Below are 21,197 nucleotides of genomic sequence, written 5' to 3' on the forward strand. Positions count from 1 at the left end.
TGGTGCTGCCCGCTGGGACGGGGTTGGAACGATGTCTTTCCGCCTCGAGTCGGAGGTACGACACAATCACCCAGGAGGCAGAACATGAGGATGCGCCGGGGATTAACAAAGCGCTCCAGTACCTGCACAAACTGCGCTCGATGCTGTCGCGTTCCGGAGCAATCCAAAGCACACGCAAGGAGTTGGAACAGAGCGTATCGGAAGGGATGGAGGAAAAGTGTCGCGATTGGAATGGCGTTCTGTTGAAGTACATCGGCATGGCCGGGTCGCTGGATTATGGCGTACTGGAACCGCTGCTCCGTAAGCTCGACATAGACACGGGCAGTTCCGAGGGCTTTACCAAATTTCTGGACCTGTTGGATAGCGAAATTTCCCTGACCCAGATCGAACTCGGCAAACGTATGCATCATGTCCAGCAGGCGAGTGAAAACTAAACCTTTTACAGTGCGTTTTATGCTAGGAAATTTTATTGTCGGACACTTTGAAATCATAAATAAATAACGCTTTAATCATATAAAATAACAATGAGAAATGGCAACACAACAAGCAACAAATGAACATTGCAAAATATACACCAAACCACCAAACAATCAAAATATCAATTGCGACGCAGCATCAAAGCCAGCTCCATGTCTTTGGGAATGAGCGTCACTCGGCCCCGGTGAAGGGTGCAACGATAGGAGTCACTGAACACCTGCATTAGGTACACTTCGGCCGATTCCTGCAAACATTCCAGCATCTGCGGAGTCACCTTCAGGGAACGGTGTGAATATTCGCTCAATACTTCGCGGATCAAGCGTCCGAAGCTTAGCTTGGGAATCAGATTGTGCACCGTCCCTTGCAGCCTATGGATTTCTTTCAGCACATTCAGATTGGTAGGGATTTTCTGCTTTCGATTTCTGGAAGGCTTCCCTTTGGTTGAATTCCGTCCAGTGTTGGCAGCGGCGGATATGCTGCTGCCGCCTGTCTCGTCGCGTTCGCTTCGGGATGATCTTCGGCGGCTGGTGCTGGGACCGGGTTCGGATTCAGTGTCCTCGTGTTCCAGTCCAGTGTTGGGGACGGTGGACATGCTGGTGAGCCGGTGTACCGTCGCTGGAGGTTGGTCAGCGGCGGCGGTGGCGGTCCGTTTATTGCCGTGATTGTTTGGGCTGGAGTGTTTATGCGACGGCAGAAAGGAAAAGTTAGGCCGCGATTGGGTTGTACTGTCGCGGTACGATTCCATCACACTCCCGGTGGTTGTCTGGTCGTCCGATTCGTCGCCCATCACATTACGAAGCTCATTGACGGTTTTCAAGGGCCGGTAAGCTAGCTCTAGGTCAGCACTTTTCGGTGGACTTGGTGTACGTTCCACCGTTTGCTTCCGGGCGCGTGCCGTCGGTTTCGGTTGCTTTTTGGTGTTTTTCCGCGGTGCCATTGTGGCTAGAGGAAAGGGACAAAATCACGACTATTTCTCCGGATAACAAGTTGCCGCCAAAACCGGTCTGCTGAACGGCCGGTGGATATCATTCGAGGCCAATCCACAACTGTCAAACGCTCCAAGATTCCATGGAAAACCGAGACAATCGTTTTACCGTTTCTTTGTGTTCTTTTTCTTGTTTGGCGCACAATGAAAATTTGAATTTTGATCTGTCTAACATATTCAATATTCAATCTACCAGAACTCTTGTTTTTATTACGTATCTTATAACAAAAATTGCCATTTCATAATTATTTTTTCAAATTCTTTATTACTGGATGACAATTTTGAAACTGCTACCATGCGGTACCCTGCGGAAACCGTTTGTTTACGTTTCTTTGCGCTAGCAAACGTCACGCGCACGTCAATTGTGCGGTGGAAGAAGAAGAAGCGTTTGCCTGGAAGATGTCGTGACGTTTTTCATTTTATTTGCGTGTTTGGAAAAGAAAATCGAGGCGGAATTTTATTAAAACAACCATTATTCACTGCTGATTGAGCGTCTATTAAACCTTCCCCCGGCAAAAACACACCGGGCGAAAGGTCGAGTGACAAATTTTCCTCCGCCTTTTCCCTATCGAACGTTCCCTCGATGGATCGGGGCAAATCGGGACCGGGCATTCGGTCCACCAAGAAGCAACAGCTAAGCCACCCCCAGGCGGAGCTGTACGCACTTGGGTCGAAATCATCCGTCGGTGGTTCGCGAGGTGACGATGCAAAGTCTCGGGTCGTCGTGGGGGGTGTCGTGTCGGACCGCAAGCGGGAAGCCACCTCCTCGTTGGCCATGGGCAGTGGCAGTGGTCCGGCGTCGGCAAAAAAGATCAAGCTTGCTTCCGGCGCGAGTGCGTCGATGGTGGGTGGCAGCAGCTCCGGGCTGGCCGGTGTGTCAGGTGTCGGTACGAGCAAAATCTCCTCCGGCGGGGACAGTTCCAGCTCCAGCAGCATACTGGAGTACTGGGAGCAGTGTGCGATGGAGTGTGAATCGGTGGATCTGGCCTCAACCGTGCTGTCGGCCATCGAGCAGCAGGACAGTGACAGCGTGGTGGGGTACATCTGCGGAGCGATAAAGCTGCTCATATCGCCCAAATCGAAATCGGAATCCGTTCTATCACTTTCGCTGTCGTATTTGGCCCGACTGCGGCCGCATCTGTTCTGCAACGAAACGATCACATCGGCCCTGATCGCCGTGCTCAAGCGGGACAGCGGCGGGAACGCGTTCAAGGGCCGCAACAACCCGACGATGCACATTTTGGCGTGCAATCTGCTCGCGCGAGGCTACAGCGACAAGAAACAGTGGCCGGAAAGCTTCATCCGCACGTACATTGACGACGCGATCAATGACCGTGTGTGGGTGGACTACGAGGAGTGTGCACCGTTCACGGACAATATTGTGGCGGCGTTCGGCACAAAGATTCCCCCGAAGTGGATGCTGCAGCCGGAGCTGAGTACGCTGAATCCGACGACACGGGACGGCACGCTGCCGGATGACGAGCACTCCACGGACAGTGGCATGTTTGGCGATGCGCTGGGCAAAGATCCGGACGCAAACCCGCCACGCTTTGCGCACATGCGCGAACAGCTCGAGCGCATGGTAATGGATGCGGTGAAGGATCAGCTGAACCGACGCCAGGGGCCCGACTGTTCTACGAAGAACTTTCTACGCTTTCTGTCGCTCACGTGCGGCATACTGGAGGTGAGGGCGTTCGTCGTTCCGCGGCTCGAAATGTGGATTCACAACGGCAAGCTGGTGAAGCCGGTACAGGAACTGCTAACGTTTCTGTGCTACAACGTGACCGGCCAGAGCCCCAAGGAGCACGAGGTGCTGTCGAATCTGGCCAAGGTGCGACTGAAATCGAAACCACTGATCAACATCTTCATGATCGGGCTGAAGGAAATGATCAACTGTCAGCCGGAAATTCTGACTCCGCTGCTGAAGTACGTCGTGCAGAACGAGCTGTCCAATGCGCGCAACCCCAACAACATGGGCATGCTGGCGATGATGTTCCAGACCAAGCCGACCGAATCGGCCGCCAACCTGGCGGAGATCTATCAGGAGTTTCTGCTGCAGCGGGAAGATGTGTTGCGCACTTTGCGCTTCTTCCTTCGCGAGCTCGTCAAAATGCTTCGCTACGACATCAATTTGACCGTGTTTTGCAAGATGCTGCTACAGAACCGGGCGGACCTAACCCCGCAGATTGCGAGCTCGGAGTTTCGCGATCGGATCTTCCACTCGATCGTCGATCTCGTGTGTCTGTGCATGTTCCTTTCCGTGTCGCCCCAGATCCGGGAAGCGAACGTGTCGATCCGCAGTGGCCGCGAGACGAAAGGCTCAAGCGCACTGAGCGCGTTCTATCAACAGCAATCGATCATACAGGATCAAGCACTGGCCTGGATGAAGGATGTGGTGCCGCGCGTTTACAAACCAATTTCCGCGAACGATTACAAAGCCGCCCTGCACAAGCTACTGCTGCTGGATTCGCCCGAAGCGTACGCTAAAGGTGACCAATGGCCGCCGGAACCGGAGCGAGCGCCGCTACTCCGCATGGTGTCCGAGATTCCGCTGCAGGAGAACCTGATGCTGTGCATACTGCTGATAGGCATTGAGAAGGAGATTCCCTTCTCGATACAGGACACGATGGAGATTACGGAGCAGCTGGTGCGCAGGGCGGGATCACTGCGCCACATGGACTATCCGCCGCTGGAGATAACGGATCTGAAGATCATCGAGCTGCTGTTCAAGATGTCCGAGTACCACCATCCGGACAATATCGTGCTGCCGTCGAACTACGAGCCGCCCAATCTGGCCATCTCATCGCTGTACTGGAAAACGTGGATCATTCTGCTGCTCATCTCGGCGCACAATCCCTCCTCGTTCGGGTCGTTCTGCTGGGAGCAGTACCCGATGTTGCGCCTCCTGATGGAAATGTGCATCACCAACCAGATTGGGCCGCCGAAACCGAGCGAAGAAGAGCTGGCGGTGGCAACGCTCGAGAAGGCGCAGATACTGGAGTTTGAGAACCATCTCGCCTCGAACCCGATCACGGAGCAAAACAGCTTGCTGCTGTCGCAGCTGATACTGATGGACCCGCGGGGTGTGGCGCGCCGTCCGCCGAACCCTGTGCTGGACCAGATACAGCAGCTCAACGTAAGCCACCGGTTGGGCCATCTGCTGTGTCGCAGCCGTAAGCCGGACCTGCTGCTCGAGATCATCCAGCGCCAGGGAACGTCCCAGTCGATGCCGTGGTTGGCGGATTTGGTACAAAACTCCGAGGGTGACTTCAATCACCTCCCAGTGCAGTGTTTGTGCGAGTTTTTGCTTGCCAACTCCGGCTCGGTCATTGTGGAGGCAAGCCGGGAGGCGGAACTGCTTCTCTACCTGCAGCGCGTCCTGCAGGATGAAACGGGCGAGCATCAGATGATGATCGGCGAGGTGCTGGAGTACTTCCTGCGCCGTTTGTCTTCGTTTTCGAGCGCATCGCGCCAGTCCGCCATTCGGGGGCTGAAGTTGCTGCTGAAGGTGTTCCAGGAGGAGCACGATCCGGGCGCTACCGTCCCGATCGAGGCGAACAATGGCGACTGGCTGCTGCGCTACCTGCCCATGATACCGCACTTCCCGTACGTGCGGCCGAGCGTGATCGTGCAGCTGCGGGCCGCCTGCCAGGTGGAGAACATCCCCGAGCTGGTGATGGTGTACATTCAGTTCGTGGCCGCGCACAGCGCAATGGACGGGGAGGAAGCGATGCTCGAGCACGTGATGGACATGTCGCATCTGATCGTGGAGCGGACGACCGTGTTTGCGAACATTATACCGACGCTGGCGGACCCGAGCGAGCAGCGGATACAGACGCTCAACTGTCTGTTCGTGATGTTTAACAACTTTCTGATCAAGCTGCGCGATGCGAAGGTGATACCGCACGCGTTCACCGAGTATCCGGACCTGCTGCTGGTACAGTTTGCCGACGAGAGCCAGTGTCACATCCATCTGAACATCATTCAAGCGTTCGTGATTCTTCTCACGCACTCTTCTTTTATTTCCGTGGCGGGTCAAATACTGGACTATTGGTTCCCGGAGGGAGCACCCCCGCCGCAAGCCTTCACGGTGGACGGTTCCGAGCCGGTCTGTATCCTTCCCGACTGGCTGAAGCTGAAGATGATCCGCAGCAACGTCGAGCGACTGGTTGATGCCGCCCTGCAGGGACTGACGCCCGATCAGATTGTGCTGTTCGTGCAGAACTTTGGCACACCGATCAGCTCGATGTCGAAGCTGTTGGCTCTGCTCGATCGTGCCGTGATCGTGCAGTACGAAGCGGTTAATGCCGCCATCCTCAACAAGAGCTACCTTGCGCAGCTGATCGAGATACAGCAGGCACGGGGTGCTAAGAATGGCCACATCTCGGTGGAAGCGCTCGAGCTGCTACCGCAACAGTTGGCGGCCGGTGGCGAGCAAAAGATGTCGATCGATGACGAGAAGGACGTGAAACCCTCCCTGGGGACATCGGCGGAAGGCAGCGTGATGGAAGCGTACCGCATTGAGCTGCTGCCCGCGTCGAACTCTTCCACCGACGGACGTCGCTCGGTGTCGTCCGATGCGCGACCAGCTTCCGGCTCGAAGACGAAAGAGATCGAGGAAGCGGTCGAGTTGGTGCTTTCCTGTGCGCTGAAGTTTAACCGCCCCGCCATGGCCAAGTATCGCAAACTGATCCAACGGTTGATGAACTCCGCCTCCAAGTCGCAGGAATACGCTGCCAACAAATCGATCGCTTATCTGGGCCGCCTGCTGAAGAGCCAGCAGGGCCAGGGCTTGATCAAGGGGCTGGTGCAGAACTCGCAGATCGTGTGCTTCTTCCGGGCGCTGCTCGAAACGCCGCTGGAAAAGTTCGAAAACCTCAACTATCTGCTGCACGTGCTGGATGAGATCATACGCTGTGTGAATCCGGCCTCGAACACGGTACTGCTGGAGGTGCTGGTGAGCAAGCGGGCTCAGCTGATTCGTCACGCGCAGAAAGAATCGGGCGGTGTGGCGAACGGTGCCGGAGCAGGAGGGAAGCATGATGCATCGGTGGGAAGTAGCAGCAGTGCTGCATTCGGAAGCGATTTGTTGCAAGTGCTCTCGACGACGCGCAGTGCCGATGTGGAGCGGAAAGGCATGCAGCAGCTGTGGCGTACGAGCCGCGAAGGGTTGATCAGTGTCGCTTCCACCATGCTGAAGGGCAACGGAATCAAGCGGGATGTGGTGGACGGTGAAAGAGAGCTGGAGGGTGGTAACAAGTGTGGTCTGCTGGTGGATTGGGTGGCCGATGCGGACTCGGAGCTGATACGCGTCAACAAGGAGCAGCAGATGGAGCTGCTGTTTAGCCGGAGTCTTTCAAACTCGCGCCCGTATCTTCTGTCCCTCATGTCGCATCAGGCGAGCTGGGCAACACTCTACCAAACGGTGGATTTACTGATGGGATCGTTCAATGCAGAGTACGATCCTACCTCGGTGCTCGACTTTATCGACACACTCACGCGCAATCCTCGCCTTTGGCAGGGTCGCGATAAGGCCGTACCGAAGCATGAACAGATCGAGTACATTGTAACGCTTACCGCGCCACAATCGTGCACCTTTATCGATTACATACTGGCGGAGGAGCAAAGCGCCCAATCCAACGACGGTCCAGTTCGACGCTTGAGCCAACGCGTGAAGCTGCTGCTGCAGTGTTTGCCGGGCAAGTTTGCGATGCTACCGGCAATGGTGGCGTACGTGCAAGAGTACGAACGACGCGAGAGCACGTCCCGCCACACCCCATTAGAGCGCACTTCGGTGGGTAAACTGTTTTTGAAACAACTCTACCTAAACCTGCCCCCGATGAAGTTCATCCTGCCGACCGTCGGTTCGGACCTGTATCAGTCCGACATGCGCAACGAGCCCGGCGGATGTGTGGCGGACAAGTTTACGTACTACATCGTCACGACCATTGCGTCGCTGAACAATCCGCGCGACTTCCAAACGATGTCCGCCGAGATGGAGCTGATCGTGCGGAAGCTGGCCGCATCACACCCGACGCTGCTGCTGCGCCAGCTGTCCGTACTGTCGGCACTGCTGCAGGGCCGGGCGCACATGGATTTGCACGTGCTGCGGTCGGAGTATCACTTCCACCTGTTCCATCAGGTGATGGGCATTTTGGAGCTGCTGGCACCGCTCGTCTACCGGGACTGCTACCGGGAGGGGCTGCAGAACGGGTTGGATTGCTTCTTCCAGCTGCTGAAACATCACGGTACGTTTAAGGAAAGCTACACCCTCATCTACCGGTTCGTGGAGTTCCTGCAGGCGTACATCGGGGCCAACCCGGCGACGGCGATCGCTTTCGTGGAGCAGTACAGCGACGTTCTGATCGATCTCGCCCATCAGCACTTTGATCTGCACGCGCTGCAGCAACTGGTGCAGGGGCTTTCGATGCTACGGCACACGACGGGCGGCGCCTCGATGAGGAAGCACTCCTCCGGGGGAGGCATTCTGGCCGACCTCGATCAGCTGGCAGCGAGCGCAGCAACGTACGAAGGCTCGATGAGCGATAGTCGTGCGATAGTCGATGGAGGAGAAACGTCCGGTGGAAAGCCGCCCGGTAGCAATGCAGCAGTGGGACTCATGCTTGCGCCCGCCATCCGGAACGACTTGCTGCCCACGCACTGGACGGAGCTGGTTGCGGTGCTGCGGTCGCGAGATATCGATGAAATTTCCATCCCACTAATGGAGCTGGACGCACTGTCCGTGAAGCGGCCCGCCCTGCTCGAGGACATCTTCGACGATGTGATCCGGTTCGTGCAGCATCCATCACCGACGACGCGCCAGATGGCTCACAATCTGGTGACACGCTGGCTGAAGCAAAACCCGGGCAGTGTTAGCTCGAACGGGACGGCACTGACGGCGTTCGTGCAGTGCCTGAACCACGAGGACGTGACGGTGGTGCACAGTGCGCTGGACAAGACAACGGAGTACACGCTGTGCCTGCAGGAGCACACGCCCCAGATACTGGCGGCGGTGTTCGAGCTGGGCATCGGCAGCCGCATCAACACGTACAATGCGCTGCGACGAGTCGTTCAGGCGCTCAAGAAGCAGCATGCCTGCTAAAGCTTATCGATAAGGTAAATTAAGTGTAATTAAAAGCTAGAATGCGAAAATATAGTTACAATGTGGTATATAATAAGCATTTGCGTTGCTTTTTTGTCTGTATAATTTATTTACGATTTTCCGTTGGACGATTTCGTGCATCGGGGGCCCAAAATTTCAATATAAAGCCTACACATTTCGAAAGAAATTAGTTACATTTTGGTTATATATAATATCAGTTTGACTGTGGGGGGGAGGGGGGGAATGGAGATGGGGTTAGTTAGCCTAAATAATTATTGCCACATACACCGAAGCCACACGGCCCCGTGGCCGATGTACGGTGTTCAGGTTTCGCTCGGCACACAGAACTGGGTGTGCGGAATTGTGGAAAGGAATTTTCGCTTTACAGGGTTTTCCAGGGGTTCTAATGTTTGTGAGACACTTCCCTGACCCTTTCTTATGGGAAGTGAACTTCATATGTTGGAAATTGGACTCTATGGCACCCGTTTTGGTTAGGCTCATTGGAAATTCCGGTTGGATTTGTCAAAACAAGGGGGATATATAGTCCAACTCCCATTACATTAAGTTCATTTCTCATAAGAAAGAGTCAGTTAAGTGTTGAACAGTTATGAGAACTCCTGAAAACCCCTGTAATGATACCACAGATACGATATACGAGTACGAGTAAAGGATGAATGCACAGTCTGTTTTGAGATTTTTACAAAAGAAAAAAAGGAGCAATCCTTCCACAACGGGCACTAAGCATGAACCGCGAGAGATTATGGGCGCAATTGATCATTCTCCGTGATATCGGGAGTGCGCGGATGCGGCCATGTTCTATCACACCTCGCCACAAGGCATTTTGTTCGTCTCGTCTAAACTACAAAGCAAAGCGCTCACACACCAAATACTGCTATGGCGAGCATTATGCAAGGATACATCATCGAACGTTAAGCAAGAGCTCCGAAAATCGCGTCCAATTTACGCTTTCCGATTGCTATCCGGGTTAATGTTAATATTGTCCGTACTGAGCCCTTTCACGTCGATGCCCAGCTCGTCGTCGGGCGTACTGAGCCAATCGCTGCCATTGCTCTCCGAACGCTGCATCTGCCGCTGGGAAGAGCTCGATTCACTGTTGCTATTGTCCGGTGGTGGTCGCCTGCCGCCCGAGCTTCGCTGCTTCGCTACGTTCGCTTTGCGGGCGCCAGCACCCCGTGACGTCGTGGCCGGATCGGTGTCGCTTTTGAGCGAAATCAAATTTTCGTAACTGGGCGTTTTGCTGAGCGTTAGATTGAGCGCTTTCGTCGAGGGGAATTGGTTGAAAATGTTGATCTCTTTCGGCGGCGCACCCTCGTTCGGTGTTTCGACAAGCTTTTCCGCCTTCGGTCGTACGATGCTGATGCCACTGTCGAGTGCACCGTAACGTGGAGCGAGCGCTCCACTGCCGGAGGCTTTCGCCTGTCCGCCGGGATACGCGCCCGTTGCACTGTAGTACAGGCCGCTCTGGTAGCACTGGCTGGCTAGGATGTTTGACCCGTTGGCGCCTTCCTGCTGCACCAGGAATTCACGCTCCGTGCCGCTTATGTTCATATCACAGGTTCGACTGCTGCCCGGAGCCATATCGTACACCGCCCGGCCCCGAAACCGTCGGCTCAACGAACTGCCCACCTCGCCCAGATGCTCCGACACGTCCTGCCGCACGTCGGATATGTCGAGCATGGTCAGGAGACCGCTGTACCAGGGTTGGGACCCGCTGCCCGCAGCACCGCTGCCACCACCGCCCGTCGCACTGCTCCCGTTGATGCTGCCCCTGGCGATCAGCCCTACTGGAATGTTCAGCACGTACGGGTGGTGCGAGAAGCTGTAGTGGTGGGCCAGTGCGGCCAAAAACATTTCGATGCAGATGAGAAAGTTTTGCAGCTTCGTCGACAGTTCCAGCTGGGATTCGAATTCCGACGTGTTGCTGTCGAAAATATCCTTGATGATGCCGTAGTACACGAGGAAGTAGATGATGACGCTTTGACTGTGCAGAAGAAAAAGCGGGGAAGATATACTTTTTAAATAGGACGCGTCTCGTGATGTTTTAGAAAGATGCCACTTACAAGAAGGAAAAGAAAATGACCGCTTTGATGCAGAAAAACTTTGGCAACGGTCTCATCGCACGCAGCTCATTGCGAGTCGCTCGATAGAACAGTGCCAGGCAGTACATGGCGATCGATTGGGAGCAGTTGTTGATGAACACCAGGTACGGGAATGCCACCGACGCCCGGAACTGACCCTCCCCGTACACGTGATTCAGCTGGCAGATGCTACAACAAGAAGCGAATGCAATCGGTCAGTAAGAGCCAAAAAGGGAGCCCTCAGTCCCCCCCCCTCCCAATTACCATGCAATGACAGTGGTCAGTGGTCGTACGACCGTGTACTGCAGTATACCGTGCTTGCAGTTGTGCACAAACTCGCGGCCCATCTGCCAGGTCGAGAGACAGCAGCACGGTATGAAGTGATGCGTTTGCGTGTTAAACTCTAGAGCCCGCTCTAGGTCCATCTCGAGGTTCAGATAGTTTAGCAGATACTTCATGAAGTTGTAGATGACGTACGCTTCGTAACACTCGCGTATACTGTCCATGTAGATCGATTTGCGAGGGTAGATTAAGCAAAGAAGCTAAAAACGAAAATAAACGAAAAAACAGTGTGAAACAGTGCCCCAACAGTGCCGGATGGTGCTAACACATACCGCATTTAGTGCGTAGATCGGTACCATCCAAAGGATCCTGAAACGAAACAAACAAACCGAATGATGAAAAAGTGTGTCATAAAAGGTTGTCTGCTAAAAACAACTAAGCGATAATGAGCCGCCGTCTTTTTTGTTAGACAAGCCTGCAAATCGAGGATGTGAAGATTGCGAAGGTCAAGAAAAGTGCCGCACATACGGACCGAGCGGTTACCATGATAACGGGCGATCGCCTATTCCAGCCATCTACTTCTACAAGACATGGGAGGCGATGAATCATTCGGGAGCACTGTAGAGTGCGTTTAACGATCGTGGAATACTGAGCCAGACCCCGAAAACGTGCTCACAGGCACGAAAAATAAATTGAATTCTAATCACTACGCGGTGTGATAAATCGTAGCTGGTAAATACTTTTAATTTTCTATTACATCATTTGATTTATGATGCAGTGGATGGACATTGATTTGAATTGTTAGGTGTTTCATGGTGTAGCCCTGTGCTATGCATTCCGCCGTTTCCACATTCTCGTGTTATGTTTCACGGTTCAACGGTTTCGTTTGAAGCTGGTGCTGTTGGGAAAGCAACCAAAGGCGGATACGACGCGACCTGGTTTTATTGCAACCGAGCGAACGTCTGAGCCTTCTAATCGCAATCCACTAAACCATCGTTTGCTCCGTTATTACTTAGCAGATTGGTTGAGGATGTAAATACGATGACTCATGTGTACCACACCACGGCCTACGTTTTTTTCGGGACAGGAGTGTGTGTGTTTTTTGATAAGACCCTAAAGAGAGAAAGCTTGGCCTGAGCGGTGCGATGGCTTCCGTAGTTTTGATTACACCGTACGGCAACATTTCCTGAGTTGAAACGACTCTTGGTTGCCCTTTTTTGATAAGTGTATCGAACGAACGGGGTTTGGGAGAAACCGTCGTCACCGCCACGTTACCTGATGATATGCCGCTGCAGCTGGGGCTGCGTGTAGTGGATGGTATGCTGGGCGATCTGCCATATCGAGATGGGTATGGCGCACAGCACAAACAGTCCCCCGATCAGGACCAGCTGTCCTTTGCGGGTGAAACCATCCTTCACCGAGTCGGCAATCAGCAGCGGCACGACGATGATGACGAACAGTACGTACAGTACGACGAGCAGTGGCCGCAACCACACACGCCAGTGAATGCACATTCTTCTGCCGTCCTGCGGTTTCGCACTTCCCCCTGGTGGTGGCATGCACTGCTGAGGTTTCTTTCTTCTTTCTTTCTGCACAACACTCTTCGACGCCGCGTTTAAGCGTTAACACAGACCATTTTCAGAACGCACACAATTCGATTGTTCGCGGAGAATTCACTGTTGATGGCTGATTGGCGTCAAGGGGGGGCAGCGTTCTTATCGCAGCAGGCCTGCTGTTGCGAGCTAATTTTCACCATCGACCGACCGCCACTGCTGGCTCGGCCATTTTCACCCAAACTGAGAGAGACGGATTTCCCTGCCGCACAAGCACAATGACACACATTTCCGCGAGCCCATAAGGGGATGATATAATTCAATTAGTGGCACTGCTGCTGTCCCACACACCCCGCTTGGGGTAGATAACAACTGGCTGGCTTGGTTGCTTTGTGCACGGTAGTGGATTTGTTTACAAAATAATGCAACTTTTTCGCAGCGACGTTGGATGGCTTGTGAATTCGTAGAAATACGTCGCCTCGACTGCGTTTGACAGCTGTCAAATGGTCTGCGCGTCGTCGCCCGCTGCTGCTGATTGGTAAACAAAAACGGGCCGTCGTTTTTCGTTGCTTTTTTCTGGTCGCTGCAAGTTCCAGTACGCATTTCATCACTTTGGAAAATTACGCTGCGGTGTGTGTGCGTGTGAGTGAATTTAAAATTTATTGAAACAAAAATTAAAACAATGTTGATCCGCAACATCGAGCTGGAAAAGCAGGCCTGCATGCATGTGAACTGGTACGAGCTGTTTCGAAAAAATACGATCAAATCGTGCATTATTCCGGTGCCGGAAGATGTGCTGGCGTATCTGCGCCAGGATATGCTAATTCTGCCGAAGGAGTGCTCCAACTTTACGGACGTGAGCACGGGGGAAGGATTTCAAACCACACACTACAACGCGTTCGACGACCAGTTCGATGGAACGGATAGTGAGGGCGAGGATGGTGCGGATGACGAACAGGAGCAGCCTGCATTTCCGGAATTCTCCCAATCGCTGACCGATGCGATACAGAGTCTGGGAGGGAATGCGTTTCTGAAAAGCGACTGGCACTGCCCGAAGGATGCGCAGTGGATCACGCTCGGCCAGTCGCTCTGTGTGCGCGACATTACGGACGTGTATCAGCTGCTGAAAGCGTCCAGCTTCTGTAAGGAAGACTTCCGCGAACGGTCCGAGGTGAATGGGAGCGGGTATCACGTTGTGCTGAAGAAGTGGCGGGACATCCATCCCGGGTCGGAGTTCCGTTGCTTCGTGCGCAATCGGTCGCTCGTGGCGATCTCCCCTCGGCACTGGCCATCGTACCACGAGCACATTGCACGCGAACGGAGCGACATCGTGAACGATATTGTGTCGCTGTTCAAGGAGAAGATAAAGGAGACCTTCCCGTTGAAGGATTGTAAGTGTAGCGGGTTTTGCTGTTTACTCCTTTTACTCAAACGGTCTCTTTTTCTGCAGATGTATTCGACGTGTATCGTCCAGCGAAGGATAATGTCATCATTATGGACTTTTCACTGTACGGCAAGGGCCATTCCGACAGCTTGGCGTTCGATTACGACCAGCTGGACGATGAAGCGCAGGTGGCGACGATCGAAGAGGAGGATGATCCCGAATTCCGCTATCTGCCGAACGACTGTGGCGTACAGCCGATAAAGCGGAATGTGTACGGCTTTCCGCAGGATTTCTGCAACTTCTTCCAAGGTGCGGCACCATCGTCGGAGGGTGGCGCCGCGGCGGAAGAGGCCAGTGTCGAGGGGGACAGTAACAATTTGATCAACCGGTTGATTGAGCAGTGCAATCTGCAGCAGTTGCACGATCTGGATAATCAGAACGAACAAGCATAAGGGATCGAAATTATCGCACACATGAATCGCTATAAATGCATCTAAATTATACAATATCTCTGGCGTGTTGATGTGAGTAACTAGAAGAAGCCTTAAGGTTAGTGTAGTTCAAGTTCGAGTATTTACATTTAGTTCAAGATTTAGTTCTCTTCCCATTATGAATCCCATTCACTGTTAAGCCGTCGCCTCGTCGTTCGTTAGCACATGTGTGATTTCGCAAAACAGAAAAAAACTCATTGTAATGCGGTAGGCCACGGCACGTCCCGGGCGTGCGCCGCTAGAAGAGATCCATATCATCGCACGTAATATCGAGACAGTCCTCTTGGTAGCTGGCCAAGTTTCGCATCGCTGTCGAACCGTCCGGCAGCATCCGGCACGCGTCCTCTGGAGCGACGTCCGAATCTTTGTCCGTGTCGTGCCCGTGCAGCAGCAGCGTTTTGTCCGGGCTGGTGGTGACGTTTACGTGGATGTTGCGCGCTTCGAAGTCGGAGTTGCCCTCAAAGTTTTCCTCACCCACCGGTGAAGGGGGAGGGTTTGAAACTGGAAAAGAGGAGAAAAAGGGAAGGCAATACATTTAGTATTATGCTGTTCCTGTTGCACGCTTGTGCAAGGTACTCTTCACTCACGAGTGCTGTGTGTTTCCGCCTTCAGGTGTGCCATGATCGGCAGGGAGGAAGAAGTTTGCTCAGCATCGTTGGCCGCTTGGCGGTTAAGCGTTTTCTTCAGCTCCTCCACCTTCTTGTCCCGGTTGATGCTTTTCGTTAGCTTCCATTCCTTCTGCTTCGCTTTTTTCTCGCTCTGAAAGATTGTCCTTTTGGCCTCCTCGTCTACCTCTTCGCAATGCTTCAAGAGAAAGAGAAACACACCGCCCGGGGTGCGCCGCCGCCAGCCTTTCTGCAATGGGGAATAGAATGATTGAAACGGAATGTCCTAATCGATAAGAAGTGATTTATGTTACCATAACGAGCATTCCACCGTCGGCTTCGATTTTCTGTGTCTCTTTGAAGAGTTTCATTGGAATTTCCTGGCCGAGCGTTTCAGCTACTCGCACTGAAAAAGCAAATAGTACCACTTTATTCAGTGACTGCGGTCAAATATGAATCCAGCAGGCTATATCCTTACCCATCAGTTCCGTGTGCGTTTCCTCCAGCTTTTCGGCCAGCTCTATGCCAAACTTTTCATTGGTACAGTTTTCCCCCACCTCGAGATCCGGTATGTGCCTGCAATCAAATCTAGGGCATAATTTGCGTTCATATTGCACGGACTTAAGCTTAACCCACTTCACCGATACACTGCGTGAACCATTATTATGCCATCCCCCAAGCTGCCAACAAGCGCTCGACACTTACCTTGGAGCGTTTTGTGCACAATCGTCACTATTGCTATCAGTGCTGTTGTTTCGCTTGCCGATGCGATCCTTAATACTTCCGCGCCGCTCCGTACCGCTCGCCTCCGGATACGAATTGTGACCCGTTCGCATACGCTTCCCGCCACCCGTGTAACCATCGGAATCGTCCGAATTGGACTGGCGGCGCTTCAAGCGCTCGAACGCATTGCCGCTTTGCAGCCGAAATCTCAGCTTGTAGTCGTACGACTCGACGTCACGGTTTCGCATATCACTCCCGGTCACACCGCAACCGCGCATCGTTTCCATCAGTGTGTCCTCTTGCAAGCTTTCCGTCCATATGTTATACTTCTTTGTTCGGGCGGCGGTACCGTGTGGCATGGGTTTGGGGTTGGCACCACTAGCAGCGGCGGCGGCGGCGGCAGCTGCAGCAGTAGCAGCAGCGACGGCCGGAGGATGCGCATGAAGCGGCCGCTTGTGTGCAGTGCGAGGCGAATGTCCGGCCATCCGTTTGGGATAGTTCATGGGGCCGAGTCGAATGTTACTGCCACTTTCATCCGAGCTTCCATCGGAGTCGCTCTTCTCGTGGTGCAGTTCGTCGTCGTCATGCTCGTCCGAAACGATGTCCATCTGGCGCGGCACATTGACGGAGGCGGAGGCAAATTCGCTCTTGGCCGCCTCTGGCCGGGTCAGGGGCGTGTAGCCATCGCTGTCGCTCTCCGAAAGCTGGCGAAAGGAAGATAAAGGAAAGCGGCAACCGTTAGAGCCTGATTCAGGAAGCACGGTCCCCAGACGAAACAATGAATTTACTTCTCCTTCCTCCAAGTCGTCTTTCGGACTCAGCACATTGAGTGTCTCATGTTCCATCATTTGTGTGCCGTTCGTTGCAAAACTCGAGCCACAGCACGGGGGAATACAATTGGGTGGATTTGGTGCGTAAAATAACTCTAGAAATACGCCATAAATACGTAATTTTAGTTAAAAATCGTGATAGCTTCGCGAGAGAAAAGTATCACCGAAATAATCAAACTGTCGCGGGTTTGTCACTGCACTGACGTTTGGTTGACAAAAGTCTTTACAAAGAATTTGCTTGAAAAAACGAACGATGTGTTTCATTTGCTTTCAATGAAACATTTCACATTTGAATCAAACAACGCGCCATGGGGGGTGAAACCAAAAACCGTTGGTCAATTTAGGGGATGTTTTGGCGAAATGTGGTTAAAATTGGCATTTGTCTCATCGGGAAAAGAAATGAATGGCGGAAATGCACAATTCGCTTACATCAAGACGCAAGAAATCTTTGTTTGGCTGATTTATTAGTTAAAATGATAAAATGTTGATCCCATGGCCTGTGTAATGTCGGCATTTCTCGTTGTGGATATCGTATGCATATGTATGTAAACAAATCACTGCGAAATCACAGCCGTAAGAGCTCTCTATCTCGCCGAGTTTAGTCAATAGTTTGCATTATTTGCTTTGCCAGCTTAACCCATGGCAAATGTTTACAAACTGCGATCGTTAACGAAACGGTTATGTGACACCCCACCCCATCCAACCCCTTCCCCTCTCTATTCACACATTTCAACCGATGATCGTTACTTATAATCTCTCGCGGTAGGGTGTTCCCCAGCCGGAAAGGCGTTGCCAGTAAACAGATCACTTCGCATATTGCACACAGCACGGAATAATAGCACGAGGAGCTACTTGGTATCGATTGGGTGGAATTAGAGAAAAAAATCACGACCCGCTTAAAGCTCAGTATCAATTAGTAAACGTAATTGCCAGCTTACCGATGGTGATCACGTTTCCAAGAAGCTGGGGGCGGGCGGGCGGAAGGGCGGCATAACGGTGGCACTTATCGTGACCGTTCTTGTTATTGTTGTTCGGAATAGTTAATGAGTACGGTTTAAAATTTCTTGTTTGTACTTTTTGTTTTTGTTTTGCTCTCCACTTACGACGATCTATACAAGTGCAAAGGGCACCACCGTTAGCTGACGTCCGTTCGATCAGCTTCCGGTTAATGCAGGTCTGACCCGATCATCAATGGTCGAGAGAGGGGTCACCCCCATACGCGGAACCAACGAGCCACAACAAGGTGTACCGATAGTTCCTTCAAAGACAGCAAGCAAATTAACCCCTCCCATCCCTCCCCCCTCCCCTCAGACATGGGCTGGGTACGATCCGTTCATAACGGACGGGGTGGTGCGTTTCACACGCTCTCACAGGGCAGAGAGGAGAGAACGAACATGGCGCGTAATAACCTTCATTTCGGATGCATAAATTAGATTCCACACCTTCGATCGATCGATGCGGCCAGTAGTGGTCGGCCCAACCCACTACTACTATAGCCCCGCCGCGACTAATTGCTCGTATTTGCGGCTAGATCGGTTTCGGTGCGTGCGTATTCATGCAACAGTGCGCAACAGGAATGATAACAACAACATCAAGCAGAGGTATGTTTGGTATAGAAAGTGTTGCTTATTGGATTTATTGTAGGACTGTATCCTGTTCTTGTTTTTCATGGAATTTCCGTCAGGTGTTGAGCCAAAAATTTCCATTACATGTATAGAATAAAACATAACGTAATAACAATAGTAACCGAAAGGAAACAGGAAGAAACCATAATAACACTATGATGGCCATTTACAGCAGTACGGGACATGCCCGTACCAAACGAACAATATCACATTGTAGGGTAGTAAGTTCAGCAAAACATGGAACTTTCACGCACAACTCCACATCAGCAGAGTGTGTACCAGACGAGGGTGGGGAGGGAAATAGTTCAGCAGTTTTCAGCACGCCCCCTCTCCGCTGCCTTGCTTCACTGGCCATCGTGTGTCCTTGTGGAGCCGGATGGTGTAGAAGAAGAGGAAGTCAGAAAGGACACACACGCTGTACCTGCTGTCGGAAGCGCAGAAATGTATAGAAAGCGCCTGCAGCGCTGTTCGCCATCCTTATGGCCGCCGTTCTTCCGGGTTTCCACCTTAGTCCAGCTTGATGCCCTCCTTCTGGGCCTGGCCGCGGTACTTCTCCAGGTACTTGTTCTCCGGATCGAACTTCTTCTGCAGCACATCCCACTGGTCCTTGCGGTTCTGGATCAGGTAGTTGATCACCTTGATCGCACCGTCGCGCTGCTTCTCGCTGCACTTTTCACAGTTCGTCTGGAGGGCGTCGGGCAGGATGCGCTTCAGCTCGTTACCGTCCGGGGTGCAGCGGCCCTGATCCAGCAGACACTTGTAGTAGTTGCCGAACAACCGATCCGACTTCAGGATCTCGTCCACATTGATGTTATCGTACTTGCTGGTGTACTTATCCTGGGCGGCGACGGCCGCAACCAGGGACAGGGCAACGACGACGAACAGTTTCATGGTTGAGCGTTCTGTGCCGGGCAAGAGAGATGTAGAGGTTTGAATAATGGGTTTAAAATGCACTGTATCGTGGTCGAACTCGATAACGTATTTGTTTCACACGCGATCGAACAATTACGCAGCCGATTAGGCACTTTGTATGCTCTTCGAAGAAACGTTATCACAATGCGATCACCGAGTGCGATCTCGCTGCGAAGTTCAATCTAAGCGCTATAGCTGTGATGAACGGCTTCTTATCACTCTGCTGCTGTATGTGCTGTGTATACTAACCTGTGTTGGCGTTAGAACTGCGAAGCGTTTGGAAAGGAGTGTGTAGATTCACTGTGCTCTATCTACCGACCCGGCAAGCCTTTTATATATATTGAATACCCCCGCGAGACACAAGCACACACATACACACACAAGTGTCTAGACTGGCTCTAGTAGTAGCACCCGTGGGGGAGATTTGCCAATGACGACAACAACACAACACAACGATTCGTGGTCACCCCGCCGGGAGAGGTTAACACTCGTGCTCTCGTGGGGTCTCCGGGCGGACGGGCTAGATACCGGTATGACGGCTATGAGTTCCGCGCATGACGTTAGCACGCATTGCAGCGAAAAGTGCATTGGGGGGAGGTGGGGGGTTGTGCTCGACTCAAGCATTAGATCGATACGACGAAGGATGGGCGGGTGTGCGGGATGATCATGAACTTGGAGTAGTAATCTCATGTCACTACTGCTCTGGCCTCATTTTTGCACCCTCGTCTAGTCATCTTGGTTTGTGCAAAATTTTGGACCCCATTTCCTTCCCTTTTGCAATATCCGCTCGCTTATGCTTTGCTTAAGATGCATCACACGTTGATGTTGCTTATAGTTATTATTATCGATACGCTGTGACGTACAGATGAGTGGTGGGGAAGCTTTTAACTGAATCCGAGACGATCCATCCACACGAACGAAGACTAGAAGCGAAAGAGAGGGGGCGAGGGGGGCATTTTTCTGGCGGAAGTGGCGCGATGCGGTGCACGCGCATCTGAGCCGAGAGAGCCACGGTCCAAGGGGTCGTGCAAATTTGCGCGAGCGCGCGCGTGTGGAAGGTTGTAGGTTGTAGGTGCTGTTGGTGAAACTTTTTTTTGTTGCTGTTACCACTGCCGACATATACCGCATAGACCACAATGGAACACAATGCGGTCTGTGGTGCGGTATGGTGGGGTAAGGTGTAGCCGAAAGCCCCGAAAAGCAAAACTTCGAGAGCTTCATCGGAGAGCTTGGCGGTGTTCGGTGCGCGGTATCCTTGATCCGATAGAGTAGTGTAGATTTAGCGGTATAAAAAGCGATCGCAGTTCTGTAGTTCGGTACAGTCGGTGCTTCAAACGCAGCTTGAGAGCGTCTTCTCCACAGTAACCGTCCGCACTTTCATTTCGGTTAGTTTAGCAAATTTTCATTGCAAGTTGTAAAGTGTTCTTTTCGCTAATCTCGTGCTGTCTTTCTATAGCGTCTTTAGTCGCACCAGTAAACTACCACTCTTTGCCACATCATGAAACTGTTCGTTGCCATCGCTTTCGCCCTGCTGGCCCTTGCCGCCGCCCAGGAGCAGTACACCACCAAGTACGACGGTATCGATCTGGACGAGATCCTGAAGTCGGACCGTCTGTTCAACAACTACTTCAAGTGCCTGATGGACGAGGGCCGCTGCACCCCGGACGGTAACGAGCTGAAGAAGATCCTGCCGGAAGCGCTGCAGACCAACTGTGAAAAGTGCAGCGAGAAGCAGCGCAGCGGTGCGATCAAGGTGATCAACTACGTGATCGAGAACCGCAAGGAGCAGTGGGATGCTCTGCAGAAGAAGTACGATCCGGAGAACCTGTACGTCGAAAAGTACCGCGAGGAGGCCAAGAAGGAGGGCATCAAGCTGGAATAAGCGTGATTAGCGGGGTTTGTTGTAAGCGATCGGTATAGTGGTCGCTTTGTGATACTTGTTTGTTGATGTTATCTCAAAAATAAATGTGATAAAAATTTGGCTCTAAAATATGCTGACTTTCTTAGGAGGATAACAATGAAAGAACGCTTCAACAAACGAAAACTTATGAGGAAAATTGGAATGCAAACACATTTTTGTACAATTTTCCAACTGAAACTTCCGCTTTCACCGTTTTTTAAATTTCTCC

General features: G+C 52.4%; 7 protein-coding genes across 9 annotated transcripts; 3 read left to right on the forward strand and 4 right to left on the reverse strand.

Annotated features, from left to right (window-relative positions):
• Window positions 1–437: 437 nt before the first annotated feature.
• On the reverse strand, window positions 438–1,575 carry LOC133392804 (uncharacterized). The gene has a single exon (XM_061654445.1). The coding sequence runs from the start codon at window positions 1,412–1,414 to the stop codon at window positions 599–601; it is 816 nt and encodes a 271-aa protein (XP_061510429.1). The 5' UTR covers window positions 1,415–1,575; the 3' UTR covers window positions 438–598.
• Window positions 1,576–1,822: 247 nt separating this feature from the next.
• Window positions 1,823–8,640, forward strand: LOC5668227 (integrator complex subunit 1). Its single transcript, XM_061658490.1, has one exon. The coding sequence runs from the start codon at window positions 2,046–2,048 to the stop codon at window positions 8,562–8,564; it is 6,519 nt and encodes a 2,172-aa protein (XP_061514474.1). The 5' UTR covers window positions 1,823–2,045; the 3' UTR covers window positions 8,565–8,640.
• Window positions 8,641–8,680: 40 nt separating this feature from the next.
• LOC5668228 (transmembrane protein 184C) lies at window positions 8,681–12,572 on the reverse strand. Its single transcript, XM_061658507.1, has 5 exons — window positions 12,221–12,572; window positions 11,278–11,314; window positions 10,928–11,205; window positions 10,646–10,852; window positions 8,681–10,566 (listed from the first exon to the last, which is right to left on the reverse strand). Exons 1-5 carry the CDS (start codon window positions 12,502–12,504, stop codon window positions 9,525–9,527), a joined length of 1,848 nt encoding a protein of 615 aa, XP_061514491.1. The 5' UTR covers window positions 12,505–12,572; the 3' UTR covers window positions 8,681–9,524.
• Window positions 12,573–13,160: 588 nt separating this feature from the next.
• LOC5668239 (cell division cycle protein 123 homolog) lies at window positions 13,161–14,390 on the forward strand. Its single transcript, XM_001688978.2, has 2 exons — window positions 13,161–13,889; window positions 13,949–14,390. Exons 1-2 carry the CDS (start codon window positions 13,181–13,183, stop codon window positions 14,332–14,334), a joined length of 1,095 nt encoding a protein of 364 aa, XP_001689030.2. The 5' UTR covers window positions 13,161–13,180; the 3' UTR covers window positions 14,335–14,390.
• A 42-nt stretch (window positions 14,391–14,432) lies between these two features.
• On the reverse strand, window positions 14,433–16,786 carry LOC5668240 (phosphorylated adapter RNA export protein). 3 transcript variants are annotated; one of them, XM_061658508.1, is made up of 7 exons: window positions 16,696–16,786; window positions 16,490–16,626; window positions 15,684–16,405; window positions 15,457–15,566; window positions 15,293–15,384; window positions 14,961–15,228; window positions 14,433–14,874 (listed from the first exon to the last, which is right to left on the reverse strand). In XM_061658508.1, exons 2-7 carry the CDS (start codon window positions 16,547–16,549, stop codon window positions 14,612–14,614), a joined length of 1,515 nt encoding a protein of 504 aa, XP_061514492.1. In that variant the 5' UTR covers window positions 16,550–16,626; window positions 16,696–16,786; the 3' UTR covers window positions 14,433–14,611. The 3 variants fall into 3 exon arrangements, with proteins under 3 accessions (XP_061514492.1, XP_061514493.1, XP_061514494.1); XM_061658509.1 differs by having other exon boundaries at window positions 15,457–15,554; window positions 16,696–16,785; XM_061658510.1 differs by having other exon boundaries at window positions 16,490–16,743.
• Window positions 16,787–18,137: 1,351 nt separating this feature from the next.
• On the reverse strand, window positions 18,138–19,477 carry LOC1277899 (ejaculatory bulb-specific protein 3). The gene is made up of 2 exons (XM_317408.3): window positions 19,318–19,477; window positions 18,138–19,058 (listed from the first exon to the last, which is right to left on the reverse strand). The coding sequence occupies exon 2, from the start codon at window positions 19,045–19,047 to the stop codon at window positions 18,664–18,666; it is 384 nt and encodes a 127-aa protein (XP_317408.3). The 5' UTR covers window positions 19,048–19,058; window positions 19,318–19,477; the 3' UTR covers window positions 18,138–18,663.
• Window positions 19,478–20,299: 822 nt separating this feature from the next.
• On the forward strand, window positions 20,300–21,058 carry LOC1277898 (ejaculatory bulb-specific protein 3). The gene is made up of 2 exons (XM_317407.3): window positions 20,300–20,453; window positions 20,525–21,058. The coding sequence occupies exon 2, from the start codon at window positions 20,567–20,569 to the stop codon at window positions 20,948–20,950; it is 384 nt and encodes a 127-aa protein (XP_317407.1). The 5' UTR covers window positions 20,300–20,453; window positions 20,525–20,566; the 3' UTR covers window positions 20,951–21,058.
• Window positions 21,059–21,197: the final 139 nt, after the last annotated feature.

This window comes from Anopheles gambiae, chromosome 3 (assembly GCF_943734735.2).
Source record: "Anopheles gambiae chromosome 3, idAnoGambNW_F1_1, whole genome shotgun sequence".
NCBI classification, from domain to species: Eukaryota; Metazoa; Arthropoda; class Insecta; order Diptera; family Culicidae; genus Anopheles; species Anopheles gambiae.

What these genes read in the sequence shown, in the direction of transcription:
- LOC133392804 (XM_061654445.1), bottom strand. Translation starts at nt 1,414, where the DNA reads ATGGCACCGCGGAAAAACACCAAAAAGCAACCGAAACCGACGGCACGC.
- LOC5668227 (XM_061658490.1), top strand. Translation starts at nt 2,046, where the DNA reads ATGGATCGGGGCAAATCGGGACCGGGCATTCGGTCCACCAAGAAGCAA.
- LOC5668228 (XM_061658507.1), bottom strand. Translation starts at nt 12,504, where the DNA reads ATGCCACCACCAGGGGGAAGTGCGAAACCGCAGGACGGCAGAAGAATG. An exon ending in CTGCAGCGGCATATCATCAG is followed by an intron (nt 11,315 to 12,220) that starts GTAACGTGGCGG and finishes GTTTCGTTTCAG; the next exon opens with GATCCTTTGGATGGTACCGA. An exon ending in CGATCTACGCACTAAATGCG is followed by an intron (nt 11,206 to 11,277) that starts GTATGTGTTAGC and finishes TTTCGTTTTTAG; the next exon opens with CTTCTTTGCTTAATCTACCC.
- LOC5668239 (XM_001688978.2), top strand. Translation starts at nt 13,181, where the DNA reads ATGTTGATCCGCAACATCGAGCTGGAAAAGCAGGCCTGCATGCATGTG. An exon ending in GACCTTCCCGTTGAAGGATT is followed by an intron (nt 13,890 to 13,948) that starts GTAAGTGTAGCG and finishes CTTTTTCTGCAG; the next exon opens with ATGTATTCGACGTGTATCGT.
- LOC5668240 (XM_061658508.1), bottom strand. Translation starts at nt 16,549, where the DNA reads ATGATGGAACATGAGACACTCAATGTGCTGAGTCCGAAAGACGACTTG. An exon ending in AACGCACACGGAACTGATGG is followed by an intron (nt 15,385 to 15,456) that starts GTAAGGATATAG and finishes TTGCTTTTTCAG; the next exon opens with TGCGAGTAGCTGAAACGCTC. An exon ending in GGCGGAAACACACAGCACTC is followed by an intron (nt 14,875 to 14,960) that starts GTGAGTGAAGAG and finishes CCTCTTTTCCAG; the next exon opens with TTTCAAACCCTCCCCCTTCA.
- LOC1277899 (XM_317408.3), bottom strand. Translation starts at nt 19,047, where the DNA reads ATGAAACTGTTCGTCGTCGTTGCCCTGTCCCTGGTTGCGGCCGTCGCC.
- LOC1277898 (XM_317407.3), top strand. Translation starts at nt 20,567, where the DNA reads ATGAAACTGTTCGTTGCCATCGCTTTCGCCCTGCTGGCCCTTGCCGCC.